Genomic DNA, 18,784 nt, shown 5'->3' with positions numbered 1-18,784 from the left:
AAGAAGATGGTCCTGGTGCTGATGGAAACTTTACAGAGAGACATCCACAGTTTCAGAGCAGCATCTGGCTGCCCTGGGAGTCCCAGTTCTGACTCTGCTGGTTTTCATCACATGCGCACGTGGGCGGCATTTGTGTCTTTTTTTTTTTTTTTTTTTTTTGGAAACATCTCACTCTCAGCACTCTCTGTAGAGTGCTGTGGCGTTACAGCTCTCAGCAACCTCCAACTTGTGGGCTCAAGCAATTCTCTTGCCTCAGCCTCCCAAGTAGCTGGGACTACAGGCACCCACCACAAGGCCTGGCTAGGCATTTGTTTTTGTTTGTTTGTTTGTTTGTTTTTTGCAGTTTTTGGCCGGGGCTAGGTTTGAACTCGCCACCTCCGGCATATGGGGCCAATGCCCTACTCCTTTGAGCCACAGGCGCGGCCCCGGCTAGGCATTTGTGTCTTTATGATGTCATCTGCCATAGTCATGCCTGAGCATTTATACGCTGAAATCTAGATTATTTTTTTATCAACTGTTTTCTTTTCATATTTCATTTCTGTTTATTTCTCATGCACCTATAGTCCAATAGCATCGTATAGATGGTTTAAAATTCCGTATCTTGGCAATTGGAAATTATAACTTTTTTGGATTTCATTTCTGGACCAAAAAAGGAGGTGTCAGAAATATTTGTTATAAAAAGAGGGTGCCGGCTCTGAGAGGGCCGGGCTCTAGAAAGAGGCAGCCAAACCAGCACAGGCATGAACAGATGTTCACCTTCCAGAGACTCCTGGCAAATATGTCAATGCCCATCCACTCCCAGTTCCTCAGACTCCTGGAATTTAGGGGAGGCCAGTGGGATGTGGGCAGAGGTGATGGGCGTCCCTCCTCCGTGGAAAGACTTGTTTGCAGGGGTCCACCCTCCCTTTTCCTGCATGACATTTGGTCATACAGGTGTTGGTGTGGACCACATCGGGTACTCGAGGCCGGCAGCTTCCCCAGAGAACCCCCTGGACCTCAGCAGACTCTTTGAGTCTTTGTTCTCAAGCCACTGAGGTTCTGTGCTGTCCGTTGTAGTGGAATCTTCTGACCTGTCCTGATGGGAACAGAGGAAGATGCAACCTCAGGTCTGCACAGAGGGCAACCCAGGAAGCTTGTGGGAGTCACTCTCAGGAGGGTTCAAGGACCTGAGGCAGCAGGTGGCAGGCAGGGCACCCCAAGGCCAGCAAACCCTTTAGCACTAACCTGCCTTGAGTTGTGGGGACTGAGCCTTTAACTCTCCCCTCACGACAATTGACCAGCTGCACATGGCTGCTGGGGGGTACTGACCTGGCTGTAGTTGAGGGCCATTCCCAGAGCCCCCGCCAGGGGCATGACAGCCTCAGGGCTGACAGGTGGCTGGGGGCTCTGGGACGCCCACAACAGCACCCAGGACCCCTTATCCCGCTTCACTCACCCTGCAATGCCCAACCTGACCAGCCCTCCCATGACCACACTGCGTGGATGGAGGGGTAAGGGGTGAGGGCAGGAGATGCAGACGGCAGCCCGCGTCCTGCAGGAAGCAGAGACGGCACAGGGACCGGCAGCTGGCAGCCCTTCTGGAATCTCAAGGGAGGGTAGGACCATGTGGTTGACAGAGCCAGCCTTTTTCCAAGCTTGCTAGGGCTGGGAGCAAGTCTGGCGGCAGTGAAGACCAACCCACCCAGAATCTCTGGGAAGCGCACAAGAGCTCTGAACACTGGGTCAGGCCAGGACCATCTCACGGGCCGTTCCCCTCCAAAGTCTACATTACAAGGCACTCCTGCCCGGGATGACCACCTGACTATATGGGAAGGGTGTCTTCAGAGAGTGCTGCTGTGTCCCTTCCCTCTGGCCAATGCCCCTCACACTCTGGGTGGGTATCCTGCAGCCTGGTCCCCCACCTGGTGGGGCCTCCCTTTAGTCCCAGCCTCAGGGACCCTCTATCCCCTGATGCAGGGAGCAGTGGTGATCTCCTGGTGTCTGACATCCCTCCCGGGCTCATGGGGGCCTGAGGGACCCCTACCTTGGCTGGGCCCACAGCAGGCTGGACCTTTGGAGCAAATGGAGCTTAGCCTGATTCTAATACATCAGTCCAGGTGAGCAGGTGCACAGCCAACCTGGGGCCCTAGGGATTGAGGCTGGGAAGATGACCCTGCATGGAGGGCCAGAAACCATGCCAGACAGAGCCACACAAGGGCACTCGGCTCTGAATCGCTGAGTCAGGCTCCAGAAGGCATCCAGAGAGCAGGTGGAGAAGAGGGTCCTCTCAGCAAAGTCACCAAGGAATCTGGGAGATGCCACCTCACCTGGCCCACCTGGGTACCTTGGGTCTCCAAAACTGCCTGTTTATCTAAGTTCAAGGTTCCCAGGTGATCTGGGCGGACACGTGCTAACTGTTAACTTAGGAAATTGTACAAAGTCCTGGGCTTTGATTTGTCTCCTTGGGAAACAGGGTCCCTAAGGCTGGCTCCGAGGTCCTCACCCACAGTGGAGACTGCGCCTCCAAGGTCAGGATGCCCGGCCTTCAGGCATGTCCTTACCAGAAATCAGAGATATTTTCTTGTGGGTAAATATTCTTTTCTGGGGTGGGAGGGGTCCATCTGATGATGGTGATATTCCCAGACAGATGGGGCTTTGGCTTACAAAGCTCAGCACATGGTTGACCCAGGAACCACCCTCAGAGGTAAATGGGTCAGATTTCTCAGTCCCCACAGGCAGGAGGGATCTGAAGCTCAGAGGGGCTGAGCCAAGTGGTCCAATCAGGGTACTTGTTTCAGGTGTTGGCATTTTGACTGTGGACTTTTAGCTAGTCCTCAGTTTGCTCTAGGGATCACAATACCCACCTGCTGGATGACTCTCCTTATGTGAAATGCCCAGGGCTGGCACATCCAGAGTTAGTGAGTGGATTGGTAGGATCCAGGGCTGGCAACTCTAATTCCCATGGGGAAATTGGGAGGCTGAAAGTTGAAGGGCAAAGGGTTTCTTTTGTGGGTGACAAAAGTCCTCTAAAATTGGGTCAATGCCTGCACACCTCTGTTGTAACAGCAACACTGAGTTCCATATTTTAAGTGGGAGAATTGCAGGGTAGGTGAACAGTATCTCAGTAAAGCTGCAGCTGCCAGAGCCAGCTAATCTTGTCCTCCTAGTGAGACCAGAGTGTCCTAGGAGCAAACTCCCGATTCCTCTGACCAGTGGCAGGCGCAGAGCTGAGCACAGAACAAACATTTTGTAAGCATTTGTGGACTGACCACCTGACGAGAGACCTCCCAGAGAAGGTTCTAATTTGTTTCATTTTTATACTTTGCAATGAGCAATAATAATCTGTCCCAAACTGGAATTTGGTGTTCCTCCTGCCCCTTCCCATATATAAGATGCTACGAAAACTAAAGGAGCACAAAACTGCCTGCAAACCTGTGTGCCAAGCTGACAGATTCCCCCCAGTTCACATCTGCTCGGAGCCTCAGAATGAGACTGGAATGAGACTGTTTGGAAACAGGGAGTTCAGAGATGGAATAGCTTAGGTGAGGTTGCACTGGATTAGGGGGTCTTCCTGGATTGGGGGGGTCTTGCTGGATTGGGGATCTTGATGGATTGTGGGGTCTGGCTGGATTTAGGGGGTCTCGCTGGATTGGGGGGCTCTTGCCAAATTTAGGGGATCTCACTGGCTTAGGGAGTCTCATTGGATTGGGGGGGTCTTGCTGGATTTAGGTGTCTCACTGGATTGGGGGCCCTATACCCGGAGGCAGGCCTTCTGTGAAGACAGGCTGAGGGAACATGGCACATGGAGGTGTAGTCTGAGTGACCAGAGGCCGGTGGAGGCCGGGAGGAGCCTCCCTGCCTGGAGCCTGGGGAGGGGGCGCCACCCTGTCCTCACCTTGACTTCAGACTTGTGGCCTCCAGCCTGTACCAGGGTAAATTCCTGTTGTTTTAAGCCCCTGGGGTTGTGGCCTTGGTCAAGGCAGCCCCACGAAGCAGGTGCTGGCTTCTACACTCTTGGGCTCCCAGCAGCTCTTCGTTTGAGCCACACGCAGAACGAGGCGCTTTGTGTCTCCCTCCCCACCTTCCCTTTCTCTCTTGGATTTGTCATGAAATCAGCCTCCCAGGAAAGTGTCTTTTTGACCCAAAGAACTAGAACCATCCTTTCCAATTATCTCTGTGCAGGGACAGAAGCTCCAGGAGCAAGTGGAGGGCAGGGGGAAGTGAGGGGGCTGTCAAGAAGAAAGGACCTGGGGCCCCATTTCCGGGGCTTTGACATCTCTGCCCCTCCGCTGCCTCCTCCCACCCACCCACAATGCTGCCCACGGGCAGGGGCCCTTGGGCCACCAAAAACCTGTTTCCCTCTGGGCTGAGCACTGCCGAGGGGACCCCGTCCCCTGTGACGTGGACACATCGACAGACCCCATACCTGGGCCGGCAAAGGCCTCCCGCGGCCTCTGTCAGTTTCCTTTCATCACAACCACCACAAATGCAGTGTCTTAAAACAAACATGGATTCTCCTGCAGTTCTGGAGATCAGACGTCCAAACTGGGTCTCGCCGGGCACAGGCAAGTGCAGGCAGGGCTGAGGTCTGGAGGCCGAGGTGCCCACTGGCTCAGCCCCTCCCTCTGTCCCCAAAGTCTTGGGGCAGCACCTCCCTGAGCTGCCTTCCTCGGTGAGGTTGGGCCAGGGAGGCCCAGTGTGAGGACACTGGGCCAGCTGAGCCACGATTCTCTCCCATCTCAAGGTCCTGAACTTAATCACATTTTCAAAGTCCCTCTTGGGGCCCAGGGTGAGGCTCCCTTTGGGGGCATCATCCTGCAGGCAACCTTCCCTTTCCACCACTGCCCTGCTTACAGAAGCCCCCGGGCTGGGAGAGTCCAAACCCCTCCCCCGCCACCCCAGCACCTCCCAGGGCACCTCCCAGACCTCCCAGGGATGACTCCCAGGAGCCCCATCCTCTGCCCACGCTGCCCTCAGGCTGCCCTCATCTCCTCCCCTACCACACGGGGAGGGGTCGCTTTCCCAAGCTCTCTTGTGGACTTGCTCACCTGTGTGCTCTGCAGGCTCGGAGGCCTCTGGGTCTGGGCACCTGATGCCACAGTCCCTGTGAGCCCACACATGTTCCCTCAGCGTCTCTCGGGTTAAAGCCGCCCATCGGCTGTTTCCTGGCTCTGGACTGCTGTCCAGTTGCCAACCAGTTATTCAGACATACAAAGAGCTCTCAGCCGGCAGGGACAGAGGGGCCTGTGTGTTCTGCCGCCATAGCGGCTCCAGCCCCCGAGTGCTCATGATCCCACTTCAGCTGATGAAGCTCTTTCCGACTAAGCGGGGAGCTGAGCTGGCTCCTTCTGGGTCCTTTCCACCCACAGTCTGGAATCTTGCTTATTTAACCCACCACCAAATCAGAGTTGGCCTTGGCTCTCCGTGGCCGAGAATAACATTCACGGGCTTGGTGCCACTGTTTGGCTGGGCTCTGCCACTGCAGCAGGGTAACTGGTGTCTGCATCTTGGCAGCAAGGCCCGGCGTGCTCCTTCTGGGAGGGAGAGCCCTGGGGAGCAGGGATGCCTGGGAGCCCCGGGGCACTTGCTCCTCCTACCCCCTCTGCAGGGAACGTCCTGGTGTGGTTGTTAATTACAGCAAACATATTATTATCTCTGGAGAATTCAAGCATGGCATTATTTTTGCCCAGGGCTGAAGACATGAGTCTGCTGGCCAAGCAGATGTGAAGGCGGTGAAGTGACAGTCTCTCTGCTTCATAAAGATGGGAAATCTACTGTAAGCTTATTTTCATTTGCTCCTCCCCAAGAGAATCTCACCAGATACCCTGGGGACCCCAGACAGCAGAGCAAAGAAGCCAAAAGGAAGTGGCAAAGAGGAGGGCCGGGTTTTCTTTGTCTAGGGAGAAGATCCAAGGTGTCCAGCAGGGTCCCGCAGAGGCCTCTAGAAGACCCTGGGTGATTGTCACTGGGGGAAGATTGTGGCCAGGACCTCCCCCTCTACTGTGACCCACCGCAGATGGGCTGAACCGTATCCCCATGGCTGGGCAGACTCCTGACCAGCAACCCTACAAGGCTGCAGGGCACAGGGAGCAGCAGCCCTCTGCCCCATCACTGAGCCCACGGCTTCACATGCTCGTGGCATGTCTGCCCCGGCCCCCGACCTGTTAAAGCCCTCAGCATCCTATGTATTAATTCCCAAGGAATGAAACAGCCAGAGGGGCCCAAGAATTGCTGGGATCTCATTCCAAGGGATTAATGACGTCCCCGACCTGACAGGGCAAGTCTGAGAAACAGCTTCCCGCCCTTGACTTTCTGCTGCTCACTTGCTGGTCTTTTGTTTCTCACATCGTTTTTCAAAAGGTTAGACCAGCACCCACATGGCCCTGCAGGAGTCTTGGGTCAGAAATACGGAAAACTGCCGGATGCAGCCACGTGGGCCCTTCGGGGACACGTACAACCCCCACCCCCACTCCGAGTGCAGAACCAGCCACTCACCCACTCTGACTGCATACGTTGATCCAAAGATTCCCCAATCATTTCTTTTCTCTTTCTTTCTTTTTTTTTAGAGACAGAGTCTCAGTTTGTCGCCCTCAGTCGAGTGCTGTGGCGCCACAGTTCACAGCAACCTCCAACTCCTGGGCTCAGGTGATTCTCTTGCCTCAGCCTCCTGAGTAGCTGGGACTACAGGCGCCCGCCACAATGTCCGGCTATTTTTTGGTTGCAGTTTGGCCGGGGCCGGGTTTGAACTCCGCCACCCTCGGTATATGGGGCTAGCGCCCTACCCACTGAGCCACAAGCACCGCCCTCCTCAATCCTTTCTTAATGAAAATGATAAACTGGCTGGGCCCAGTGGCTCACGCCTATAATCCCAGCATTCTGGGAAATTGAGGCAGGAGGATCTCTTGAGCTCAGAAGTTGGAGACCACCCTGAGCAAGCGTGAGACCCCATCTATAGTAAAATCAGAAAAACTAGCTAAGTGTCATAGCAGGCGCCTGTAGTCCCAGCTACTCGGGAGGCTGAGGCAGGAGGATCCTTTGAGCCCAAGAGTTGAGGTTTCTGTGAGCTGCGACGTCATGGCACTCTGCACAGAGTGACAGAGTGAGACTGTGCAAGGAAAGAAAGAAAACGACAAACTAGCTCTTTCAGCTTTGCCTTTTGAAGCTGAGGCCTCCTGGTGCTGACACAAAGCATATTTAAGATCTGAGGAGAACCCAGGAGGGGCCTGGCTCAGAGCTGCTGGTCCTGGCGTCCAGGTGTTGGGGAGGAGGGGGCAGGCGTCTCGATTTCCTCCTCACCTTTTCCCTTTTGGTGCAAAATGCAAGATTATCCTGTGCAGCCATGCCAGTTGAGATTAAGGGAACACCTACAGGTTTTCTGTGAAGTTGCATGTCCAGCTTCTCAGCTGCACGCCCCTTGCAGGTGCCACTCGGCCTCCCTGACACCTGGACGGCTAAGTCTTTCTGCCTCTTTTTCTCTCCATTTTGCTTTGGCTATTCTGGCCCCTTGCGTGTCCACTTAAACTGTAGAACCAGCTTCCCACATGCAAAAGAAAACTTCTGGGATTTTGCTGAAAATGGCATTGAATCTATAGCTGGGGTGGGGTATGGGGTGAGGAGGGCTAATGCCTTTCTAGCCCTGACTCTTCCCTTGGTCATTTGCCCCAGCCATTTATTTAGTTTTCCTTCAACTTCCCTGAGTAATACTTAGATTTTTTTTTTTTGTGACAGAGTCCCGGTTTGTCACCCTTGATGCAGTGCCGTGGGTGGTGTCACAGCTCACAGCAACTTCACCTCTTGGGCTTATGTTATCCTCTTGCCTCTTCCTCCCAAGTAGCTGAGACTACAGGTACCCACCACCATGCCAGGCTATTTTTTAGAGACAGGGGTCTCCCTCTTGCTCAGGCTGGTCTCAGGCAATCCACCTGCCTCTGCCTGCCAAGTGCTGGGATTACAGGTGTGAGCCACCACGCCCAGCCCCAAAGATTTTATTTTAGTTCACAGACTGCTGGTGAGCATTAGATATACCTGAATATTATTTGAAATAATAGGACAAAATGAGAGATTTGATAATATGCAAAAGGGTGATAATGGGCTTGGTGCCTGTAACTCAGTGGTTAGGGCACTGGCCACATGCACCAGGGCTGGTGGGTTCTAATCCAACCCAGGCCTGCTAAACAATAATGACAAAACAACAATAACAAAAATAGCCAGACATTGTGGCGGGCGCCTGTAGTCCCAGCTACTTGTGAGGCTGAGGCAAGAGAATTGCTTAAGCCCAAGAGTTTGAGGTTGCTGTGAGCTGTGACATCATAGCACTCTACCGAGGGCAATATACTGAGACTCTGTCTCAATTAAAAGACAAACAAACAAACAAAAAAAAAAGATTATCAATTATTTCAACCATTTGATGAAAGCAAAATGGGAAAATTAGAATATCCCACTTTGCATCCCTAGCAGCTCCCCGTATTTAAAAAGAGGCCAGGGCAGCACCTGTGGCTCAAAGGAGTAGGGCACTGGCCCCATATTCTGGAGGTGGTGGGTTCGAACCCAGCCCTGGCCAAAAACTGCAAAAAAATAAGGGCAGCAGACCATGCACCTCCAATGTGAGGGTGCACTGTATTATTAAATCATAGCTGTGTACATTAATGCGATCGTGTTTTTGTTTTTTTAAGACAGAGTCTCTCACTTTGTCACCCTGGGTAGAGTGCCATAGCGTCATAGCTCACAGCAACCTCCAACTCAGGCTCAAGTGATCCCATGCCTCAGTTTTTCCAGTAGAGATGGGGTCTTGCTTTTGCTCAGGTTGTTCTTGAACTTGTGAGCTCAGGCAATCCACCCACTGGGCCTCCCAGAGTGCTAGGAATTACAGGCGTAAGCCACTGTGCCCAGTCGGTGGACAGGGTTAAGGACAGTTTGGTGGACAGAGGGTCAGGCAATCAGGTCTGTTAATCAGTTGGCTTTGGGACTTCATCAGTCCTTCGGTGTGGGCCACTGTCTGGGTGGGTCCATTCCTGGAATGCAGGACATTGGGTGGAAGATAGCTCAGAAAGGACTCCCAGGTAAAGAAGCAAACAGAGGCAACAGCGATAATCACCAAGCCAATAGGGGACAATGCTCATCACTGTCATTACATTAGCTGAGCTGGTCCTCCCCGGGGCTCTGGGGGCCCTTACTCTGGTCTCATCTTGTAACCTTCCATCCGTCTGTAAGGGCAGTTTCAACACCACCCTGAGAGCCTCGCCTGGGGGTCACAAGTGCACCAGGAGTGAGCAACCAGCAAGATCAGGGTCACGGGAGGCTCCTCACTGGAGTGAGTGGCCTGGCTGCTGCACAGTACTGGATAAAGGAAGAAACAGGGCGGAAGAGACAGAGTGTCAGACATACCAAGTTTGAAAAGGGCCAGTCTACAGGTAGTGTCCAGGGTGCACACCTGCATTGGGAGGCCGCAGAGAAGTGTGAGGAGTGATGGTTACACGTGGTAATGGGCAGGTAGCGGGGCTTTTGGAAAAGAGGGTTTGTGTCTGAAATGAGGCCTGTGCAGGTTTCCAGTGTGCAAAGAGCTGTTTCTTCACCTTGGGGTGGGGGTGGGGTATGGGGCCGTTATCAGGGCTTTCTCTGCACATGAGTCGTTAAGCATACGTCCTTTTGGTGTGGTTTGCTGTTTCTGTGCTTTACAATAAAAAGGTTAAAAAAAGAGGAGGGTGTGTATGAATTTTGTTCTCCCCAAATTCATACCTTGAAGCCCTAAGCTTGGGGCCTCAGAACGTGTGTGCATCTGGAGACCAGGCCGGGAAGGAGGAGTTCACATTAGAACGAGGCTACAGGGCCCTATTCCAATCTGACGGTCGTACTCATAAGAAGAGGAAATTCAGGCACACAGAGGGACGTCAGGGATGCCCCACAGTGAAGGGCCATGTTGAGGACCCAGGCGCAAGGAGAGGCTGTGCAGCCCTGTTTAAGCCTCCACGTCTGGGGCTGAGCACAGAACACAGGGCAGGTGAATTCTCAGAGCCTGGAATGGCTAAGCCCCCGTGCACACAGGGACTGCCCAGAGGGCCTTGTGGTCAGCTCTGTAAGTGCAAATCACTTGCAAACGGGGGGTACAAGGAGGGGTGAAGTTAGGGCGCCAGGAGCCACTGGACACTTGCTGCCCCAGGGTCTCAAATAGGAAACAGGCCAACCAAGCCATAAGGTCCTTGCTTTTTGCTTTCTATTTTTGAGTCAGAGTCTCATTATGTCGCCCTCAGTAGAGTGCCGTGGTGTCACTGCTCACAGCAACCTCAAATTCTTGGGCTTAAGTGATTCTCTTGCCTCAGCCTCCCAAGTAGCTGGGACCACAGGTGCCTGCCACATGCCCGGCTATGCTTTTTTTTTAAATAGACTTCATTGATTTTATAGCAGTTTTAGGTTCACAGCAAAATGGAGGAGAAAATACAGGGTCCCCACACACGCACTGTAGTCCCACTATGAACATGCTGCACCAGAGTGAACCTTAGTCACAAGCCACGACCCTACAGGGCCACATCATTACCCAGAGCCTGCAGCCTCACAGGGCTTCCAAGACCCAGTCTGCTCTCTCCCTGGGTAGGTGTTGAACTCTAGACCTCACTGCTGGGCAGTGGGAAGGGTCTGCTCCAGCCTTGCTGTGCAGAGCGGACGGAGGCGGAAAGGACATGGGCACAGTCATGGGGAACTGAGAGAAGTGGGGGAGGGCTGAGCCTTAGGATGCTGGGTGTGTGGGGCACAGGGGTGCTCTGGCGGGGGGGTGGCGGGGGGCAGAAGAGTCCAGAGGGGCTCGGCAGTGAAGCTGAGCCGGCGGTGGGTGTGGTGTGGTGTAGGGAGCGAGGTGCTTACAGGCTCCATCCCTCCACCCACCAAGGTTCCAAGGATCCCCATCGCATCCTGGGCTGGAGCTCAGTATCTGGTGACAGATGTTTAGAATCTGGGGAGCAACTGGAAGAATGGGGCCTGTGGGCCTTGGGGAGCCCCATGCTGGCTTAGGTCCCTGTCAACATGCAGCGTCATCTCCTGTGTGGGGTCCTGAATGGGGACAGAGAAAGGATGTGGGAGGAAAAGTCCAGGGAGATCCGAACAACCTGTGGCAATGCGCCATGGGGGCCCCGGGGAAACTTGCCCCTCCACCTCTGAAGGTTCAAGGAAACATCCCCTCACAAAGAGAGAAAAAGCACACAGATTTTGTAACGTGCACTTGGTGTCGACCTACAGGGGAGATTCATGTAAGCAGAGTCTATCAGGTGAGGCTTGAGGTCTGTGGCCAGGAGCACAGGCCACACTGTCCCAAGGGTAGACTTTCCCATTACTTACACATGTTTTTTTGTTTTTGTTTGTTTTTGTGAAAGAGTCTCTCTTTATCACACCAGCTAGAGTGCTCACAGCAACCTCACACTCCTGGGCTCAAGCGACTCTCCTGCCTCAGCCTACTGGCACCAGCCACAGCACTTGGCTAGTTGTTCTAATTTTGTTAGAAACGGGGTCTTGAGGGGCAGCGCCTGTGGCTCAAAGGAGTAGGGCAATGGCCCCATATGCCAGAGGTGGTGGGTTCAAACCCAGCCCCAGCCAAAAAAAAAAAAAAAAGAAACGGGGTCTTGCAATAAAAAAAAAATAAATAAATAAATAAAATAATTTAGCAACTTAAAAAAAAAAAGAAACGGCGTCTTGCTCTTGCTGGTCTTGAAGTCCTGACCTCAAGCTGTCCTCCCACCGTTGGCCCCCTGGAGTGCTAGGATTACAGGCTTGAGCTACCACACCCCGCTAGGAGCAGATTTTTCTTTAATTTTGGATCACTAGAAGGGTACATAAGATTAGGTTACATTGTTTGCATTTGTAAGGTGAAGTTTGAGTCATAGTTGAGAGCTTCACCCAGGAAGTGTGCTGTGCACAGGTGCATTGTACTCCTTAGGTGGGAATTTGCAGAATCCCCTCCCTGCCTCCCTGCTACTTGAATTTAATTGTTTTTGTTAGAAGCCAAAAGGACGACCTGGATGGCTGATAGGAAGTTCTTTGAAAGGGTCCTCCTCGGTTTACAGAGATAACATTGGTGACCATCCTTTGTGGAGCCGTCCAGTGTGGGTTCCAGTGTCTGGTGTGCCATTATTACGTTAATTTATAGCTACTTGTGACAACAATTGGCGGCTTCCAGATAAATACAGTTGAAAGTGGGGAGAGTGTCATTTTTATGCCTCTCAGGGTGAAATTCCTCAGGTGAAAGTTTTTTTCTCTCCTAGGGGTGGGAGCCAGAACCAGGGTGATTACCCCACCCCAGGTGGTGCTGAGGCTGCTGTACCATCTTTTGGTTACAGAAAGAGGGCTCAGACCACAGTCCCAAACTTGTACAAGGGCAAATCAGGGTACAGGGGAGGAGGCCTGGCCAGCAAAGGGGGTTTTGTTGTGCCAACCCCTCAGGGTCCAGCAGGGTCCAGCCCGCACAGAGAAGAGAGGATGACAGTTCCTTTCTGACCTTGAAAGGTACCAACTGTCGCTTCATCTTTCTAGATCCGGGGAAGGGCTGACTATTGCTTCGGGGCAGCCTCTGCTGATGCAAATCTCCCTCTGAGTAGGGGGCGACTTCTGCCTCTGGGCTCTTCAGACAGCCATACAAAACATGTCAAAAAAATCTATTATTTCCTTCAATACCCATGTTGATTTCTTTGCCCAATATGCCATAGTGCAGAACATGAGCATGGGAGGAGTCTCGAAACGATGTGCAACTTTTCTGCAAACCTGCCTTTATCTCAATAACAACAAAAACAAACAAAAAAAGAAAAGAAAAAAGAAGCTCGATGCCGGTAGCTTAGCGGTTAGGGCGCCAACCACATACTCCAAGGCTGACAGGTTCCAACCGGCTGGGCCTGCTAAACAATTATGACAACTACAACAAAAAAATAGCTGGGTGTTGTGGCAGGGGTCTGTGGGAGGCTGAGGCAAGAGAAACGCTTAAGCCCAAGATTTTGAGGTTGCTGTGAGCTGTGACTTCACAGCACTCTACCAAGGGCGACATAGTGAGACTCTGTTTCAAAAAAATAAATAAAGTTAAAAAAAGAAAGAAAATCCTAAAAAAAAAAAAAAAAAAACCCTCAAAACAAAAACTACCCAAATGAGCCACAGGCAAGAGCTGTATGAGGCTGAGCCAGTGGAGAGAGGGTGATTGTGGCCTGGAGGAAAGTGGGGACAGGAAAGCTGCATCAGGAGCTCTGGGCAAGGGTGGGCTCCGTCACAGGAGACACAGAGGTCACCTCCTACTCCTGCCAGAGCTTTGATGATGAAAATCATGATGTCCAACATTAGCATTATAAACTGCAAACAGGTGGCCCCTGGCAATAACGGAGCCAGAAGGAAGAGTCTTTCTGCTCCCGTTTGTTTTCAGAACAGGTTAGCAAACAGGAACTGACTGGTTTCCATAAACACCCGAGGCATGGCAGGTGCCGGTGCAGATGCCCCCGGTATCAGACTCGTGTTCTTTCCCCTCCTGGACGAGGCGCCCCTGAGCTGCGCGGGTCGCCCCCGCCGGCCCTTTGAAGCCCCGGGGCCCTTCTCAACCGGCGCGTCTGTCCCCCCGGGCAGGCCACTGCGCCCGCCCGGCCGGCGACGCTGCAGACGCTCCCGCGCCGCGGAGGATGATGCAACGTTTGCATCATGCAGCTCCGCGGGGAAACGCTGCCCCCTGGCGGCCGCGCCGGGCACGGCGGGCCGGGCAAGTCCCGGGCCGTGTTGCGTCAGCCGCGGGGCCCGAGGAAACTGAGGCCCGTGGGGCTTTGGGGTGACCCGGGCCACTCGGCCTTGGGGTTGAGGGGTGTGGGTGTCTGAGGCGTTTTGTCTCACTGTCGTGGCACCGCTGGGAGGGCCTGGGAGGAAGGTCTGTCTGGCTCAGGCCCTGGTCGTCCCCTGGCCCTTCAGCTCTGACCCTGGAAAGGGTCATGTCTGTGCAGTGCCCAGAGGGGACGCGTGCTCTGCCCACCTGGGGCCAGGGGCCCAAGAAACCTGATGCTGAAAGAGAAAGCCACTGTCTGGTTTGTAAAATACTGTCACCCAGGAATATGCAAGGTGTAGCTCTAGCCCACTTCTGGGGAGCTGGGCAGGGATGGGTCAGGGGTCAGGGAGGGGGAGCGTGCCTGGCGGGCAGTACCTGGAAATTTATTTATTTATGTATTTATTTGTATATATATATATATATTTTTTTTTTTTTTTGTAGAGACAGAGTCTCACTTTATGGCCCTTGGTGGAGTGCCGTGGCCTCACACAGCTCACAGCAACCTCCAACTCCTGGGCTTAAGCAATTCTCTTGCCTCAGCCTCCCGAGCAGCTGGGACTACAGGCGCCTGCCACAACGCCCAGCTATTTTTTTTTTGGTTGCAGTTTGACCGGGGCCAGGCCTGAACCTGCCACCCTCGGCATATGGGGCTGGCGCCCTACCGACTGAGGCACAGGCGCCGCCCTATTTGTATATTTTTGAGACAGAGTCTTACTCTGTCACCGTGGGTAGAGTGCTGTGGCCTCATAGCTCACAGCAATCTCAAACTCCGGGGCTCAAGTGATCGTCCTGCCTCAGCCTCCTGAGTGGCAGCACTACAGGTGCCCACAACAGTACCCGGGTAGTTTTTCTATTTTTAAGATAGAGTCTCTGTCGCCCTGGGTAGGGTGCCGTGGTGTCATAGCTCACCACGACCTCAAACTCCTGAGTTCAAGGGATTCTCCAGCCTCAGCCTCCCAGAGTGCTGAGATTACAGGCATGAGCCACCATGCCCAGCCTAATACCTGGAAATTTAAATATATGGCAAGTCTAGGGACCTGAATTCATGGTTTTTCTCTTCTTTCATTACTGTTAAATGTATGTTAATATGCAATGCCGTGTGTGCACCTGGGCAAGGCTGATCTCTGTGGAGTGGAGTGATCCTGGCGGCCGCAGCTTGGATATGAAACGCCCAGATCCTCTTCATCATAGGATCCTGAAGACACTAAGTGACCAGGTAAGCCAGGGACCAACACTGAGGCCACAGTGGACACTTTCCAGGGCCCAGCTTGTGAGCAGAGCAGAAACTCACGTGGCAGGCTGCAGAGCCAGGTCCGCTTCCGGCCTGGGGAGCCTCCTGGAAGGTGGGCATAGGTACCACCTGCTGGGTCCTGACTTCCAAACAGTTCTCTTTTTTTTTGGATGAAGTGAGGATAACATTAAATATATGGCTTATCTGAAAAGACGTCCCACCTCCTCGCCAGCATTTGCTTTGTTCTGTTCTGTTTTGGCCACTCTAATACGTGTGTAGGGGTATCTTGTTGATTTAGTGTGCATTTCCCCAATGACATATGAGGTGTGGAAATGTACATGACTTATAAAATCATTAGCCCACTGTCTCTTAGGATAGAGAGAGTGTCCAAGAGACTGGGACAGCGGCACATTCAATGGGGTAGGTGGCTGCTGAGTCTCTAGTGGCAGAGAGGAGCAGGCGGCCTTGCTCCATGCTGGCTCTGCCCTGGGTTACTTTCTACTGGTTCCTTGGAATAACCAACTAATGTCTTTACTCTCAGCAGGGTTAGGGTTAGTCCTCTCTGCCCCACCCCGAGCCTTCCTTCTCTAGCTACAGCAAAAAAGAAAAAGAAAGAAAAATAGGCACATAGGAATCATAAATCCGAGTGAGAGCTGATACCAGATTCTTTAATAGGGATGTTAAAATTAAGAATTACAGCCTTGTAGCGAGATCAGCAGGCCCCATGCAGTCCAAATCCTTCCTTCTGTGTCTTTTCTTTTTTTTATTGCCCTTGGTAGAGTGCTGTGCCATCACAGCTCACAGTAACCTCCAGCTCCTGGGCTTAGGCGATTCTCTTGCCTCAGCCTCCCCAGTAGCTGGGAACACAGGCGCCCGCCACAACGCCCGGCTATTTTTTGTCGCAGTTTGGCTGGGGCTGGGTTTGAACCCACCACCCTCGGTATATGGGGTCGGCGCCCCACTCACTGAGCCATAGGCGCTGCCCCTCCTTCTGTGTCTTAAGCCAGAATTGGCTTTTCACCTTCCATCAAGTATACATTTATGCATTGGCCCACGTGCCTCTGCTAGACCTTTCTAAATCTTCATTTTTACCTCACTTGAGTTTTGATGTCAAGTGTCTGTGCTTCTTAGTCTTTGGAATTTGATGTTCTGTGTATCGTATGCTATATTCACTAAAGTATTTGACTGACTAAAATGTACTCAGCACCAGTGGTAGGGCACTGGCCACATACACAGGAACTGGCAGGTTTAAACTCAGCTTGGGCCTGCTAAACAACAATGACAACTAGAAGAAAAAAATAGCCGGGCGTCATGGCAGGTGCCTGTAGTCCCAGCTAACTCAGAGGTTGAGGCAATAGAATCGCTTAAGCCCAAGAATTTGAGGTTGCTGTCAGCTGTGACACCATGGCACTCTACTGAGGGCCACATAGTGAAACTCTGTCTCAAAAAAATAAAAAAATAGCCCCACTGGCGGCTCTGAAAAGCCATCTTTGCATTGTTCCTGGGTCCGGCTTTCTCCTCGTCGCAACCACCTCCGATGAGCTCCTCCTCCGCCGCTGTGGACTCTGGCAGCTTTATCGCCAGGGTCCCCGAACTCTCGCTTTCTTTTCTATCCCCTGCATCGGATCACCGACGTGCCCCACCATGTCACAGACACAGCGGTGGACACCAGCTCCGAGATCACCACCAAGGACTTAAAGGAGAAGAAGGAAGTTGTGGACGAGGCAGAGAATGGAAGAGACGCCCCTGCTAATGGGAATGCTAATGAGGAAAATGGGGAGCAGAAGGCTGACCATGAGCTCGATGAAGAGGAGGAAGAAGGTGATGGTGAAGAGGAGGATGGAGATGAAGATGAGGAAGCTGAGGCCACCACGGGATAAAGGGCAGCTGAAGATGATGAGGATGATGATGCTGATACCAAGAAGCAGAAGACGGAGGAGGATGACTAGACAGCAAAAAAGGAAAAGTTAAACTTAAAAAAAAAAGGCCACCGTGACCTATTCACCCTCCACTTCCCGTCTCAGAATCTAAACGTGGTCACCTTCGAGGAGAGGCCCGCCCGCCGCAGGCAGCGCCACCCGCAGGTGACAAGCGCTCTTCACTACCCAACCAAAACCACCAGAATTTGCAACAGGGGAGGAAAAAAGAACCAAAACTTCCAAGGCCCTGCTTTTTTTCTTAAAAAGTACTTTAAAAAGGAAATTTGTTTGTATTTTTTATTTACATTTTATATTTTTGTACATATTGTTAGGGGTCAGCCATTTTTAATGATCTCAGATGACCACACCAGCCTTCAGAGCGGTCTCTGTCCTACTTCTGACTCTGACTTTACTTGTGGTGTGACCATGTTCATTATAATCTCAAAGGAGAAAAAAAAACTTGTAAAAAAAGCAAAAACAACAACAAAAAACAATCTTATTCCGAGCATTCCAGTAACTTTTTTTGTGTATGTACTTAGTTGTACTATAAGTAGTTTGTTTGCATGAGATGGTTAAAAAGGCCAAAGATAAAAGGTTTCTTTTTTCCTTTTTTGTCTACGAAGTTGCTGTTTATTATTATTATTTTTTTTGGCCTGTTTGATGTATGTGTGAAACAATGTTGTCCAACAATAAACCGGAATTTTATTTTGCTGAGTTGTTCTAACAAAAAAAAAATTAATTAATTAATTAAAAAAATAAAATATTCCCCTGGTTTTTCAGGGGTGGGTGGGTGGGTTTTGTTTTGAGACAGAGTCTCTCTCAGTTAGCCCAAGCTTGAGTCCAGTGGTGTCATCAGAGCTTACAGCAACCTCAGACGCGTGGGTTCAAGTAATCCTCCTGCCTTAGCCTCCTAAGTAACTGGGACTACAGGTGCCCATCATGTACAGCAATTTTTTTAAACTTTTTATAGATTTGTGGGTCTCACTCTTGGTCAGGCAGGTGTCAAACTCCTGACTTCAAATGATCCTCCCGCCTCGGCCTCCCAGGTTGCTGGGATTACAGGTACAGGCATGAGCCACTGCGCCCAGCCTTTCCCTGTTTTGGCAAAGAAACAGTCTCTGCATCCCTTTATGGGTCATTTGGGGACTTAATTAATTTTTTGCTTATTCATAATTTATTAACATTTACCAAACAGTGAGACATTTTTGTCCTGGAGATACAAATGTAAGGTAAGGAGATTAAAATCTACCAGTAGAGAGGTACAGAACAAGAATTATGCTGCATGAAATTTCTAGAGTATCCCTGGTACCAGAAGAGGAAAGGTTAATGGGGACATTTTGACTTACTTGAAAATCAGATAATAAGAATGCTATTTCTGATGTGTCTTTGAAATCCTGAGTAATACGGAGCCAACTCCCAAGTTCAGCTTCCTGGTGTGGAACTGGGCTCCGTTTCTGGTGGAGAAGATGTGTCTGCTGCATTTCATATCTGTATTGTTGCATCATTCACCAGCAGTGCCAGGAACAGGAGGATGTGGGCAGCTCTCTGCCCACAGTGGAGGTTTCAAGACCACACTTCCCTGAAAGGTTAACATCTGGCCTCCTCCAGATGGCCTGTGGTCAGAGTACGTGCAGGGATAGTGAGGCAGGCCCTTCTTGAGAATTAGGGTTCGGGGTCATGAGTTTCCACAACCAGGGAGCTGGAATGAAGGCGCTGCCCTGTGAACCCTGAGCATACGTTGATAACTATGGGATTATCAATGGCTGGTTCCTGGGATGCTCAAAACAGTCGTATGATAAGGATTTAAAATCTACAGACTTCCAGAATTATCAGCATTTTAAACCATTTGGTAGAGGAGTTTTACCTTTTTAAAAATCAATTTAGCAT

The 18,784-nt window shown here is 51.7% G+C and overlaps 1 protein-coding gene across 1 annotated transcript; it reads left to right on the top strand.

Annotated features, from left to right (window-relative positions):
- Nucleotides 1–13,411: 13,411 nt before the first annotated feature.
- On the top strand, nt 13,412–16,998 carry LOC128560831 (protein rpi-1-like). Its single transcript, XM_053554342.1, is given in 2 exon segments — nt 13,412–13,694; nt 16,521–16,998. Coding segments are annotated over 2 exon segments (690 nt in total). The 3' UTR covers nt 16,928–16,998.
- The last annotated feature ends 1,786 nt before the right edge of the window (nt 16,999–18,784 follow it).

Source organism: Nycticebus coucang, chromosome 2 (genome assembly GCF_027406575.1).
Source record: "Nycticebus coucang isolate mNycCou1 chromosome 2, mNycCou1.pri, whole genome shotgun sequence".
Classification (NCBI taxonomy): domain Eukaryota; kingdom Metazoa; phylum Chordata; class Mammalia; order Primates; family Lorisidae; genus Nycticebus; species Nycticebus coucang.
This window is presented reverse-complemented; position numbering and strand designations above follow the sequence as displayed.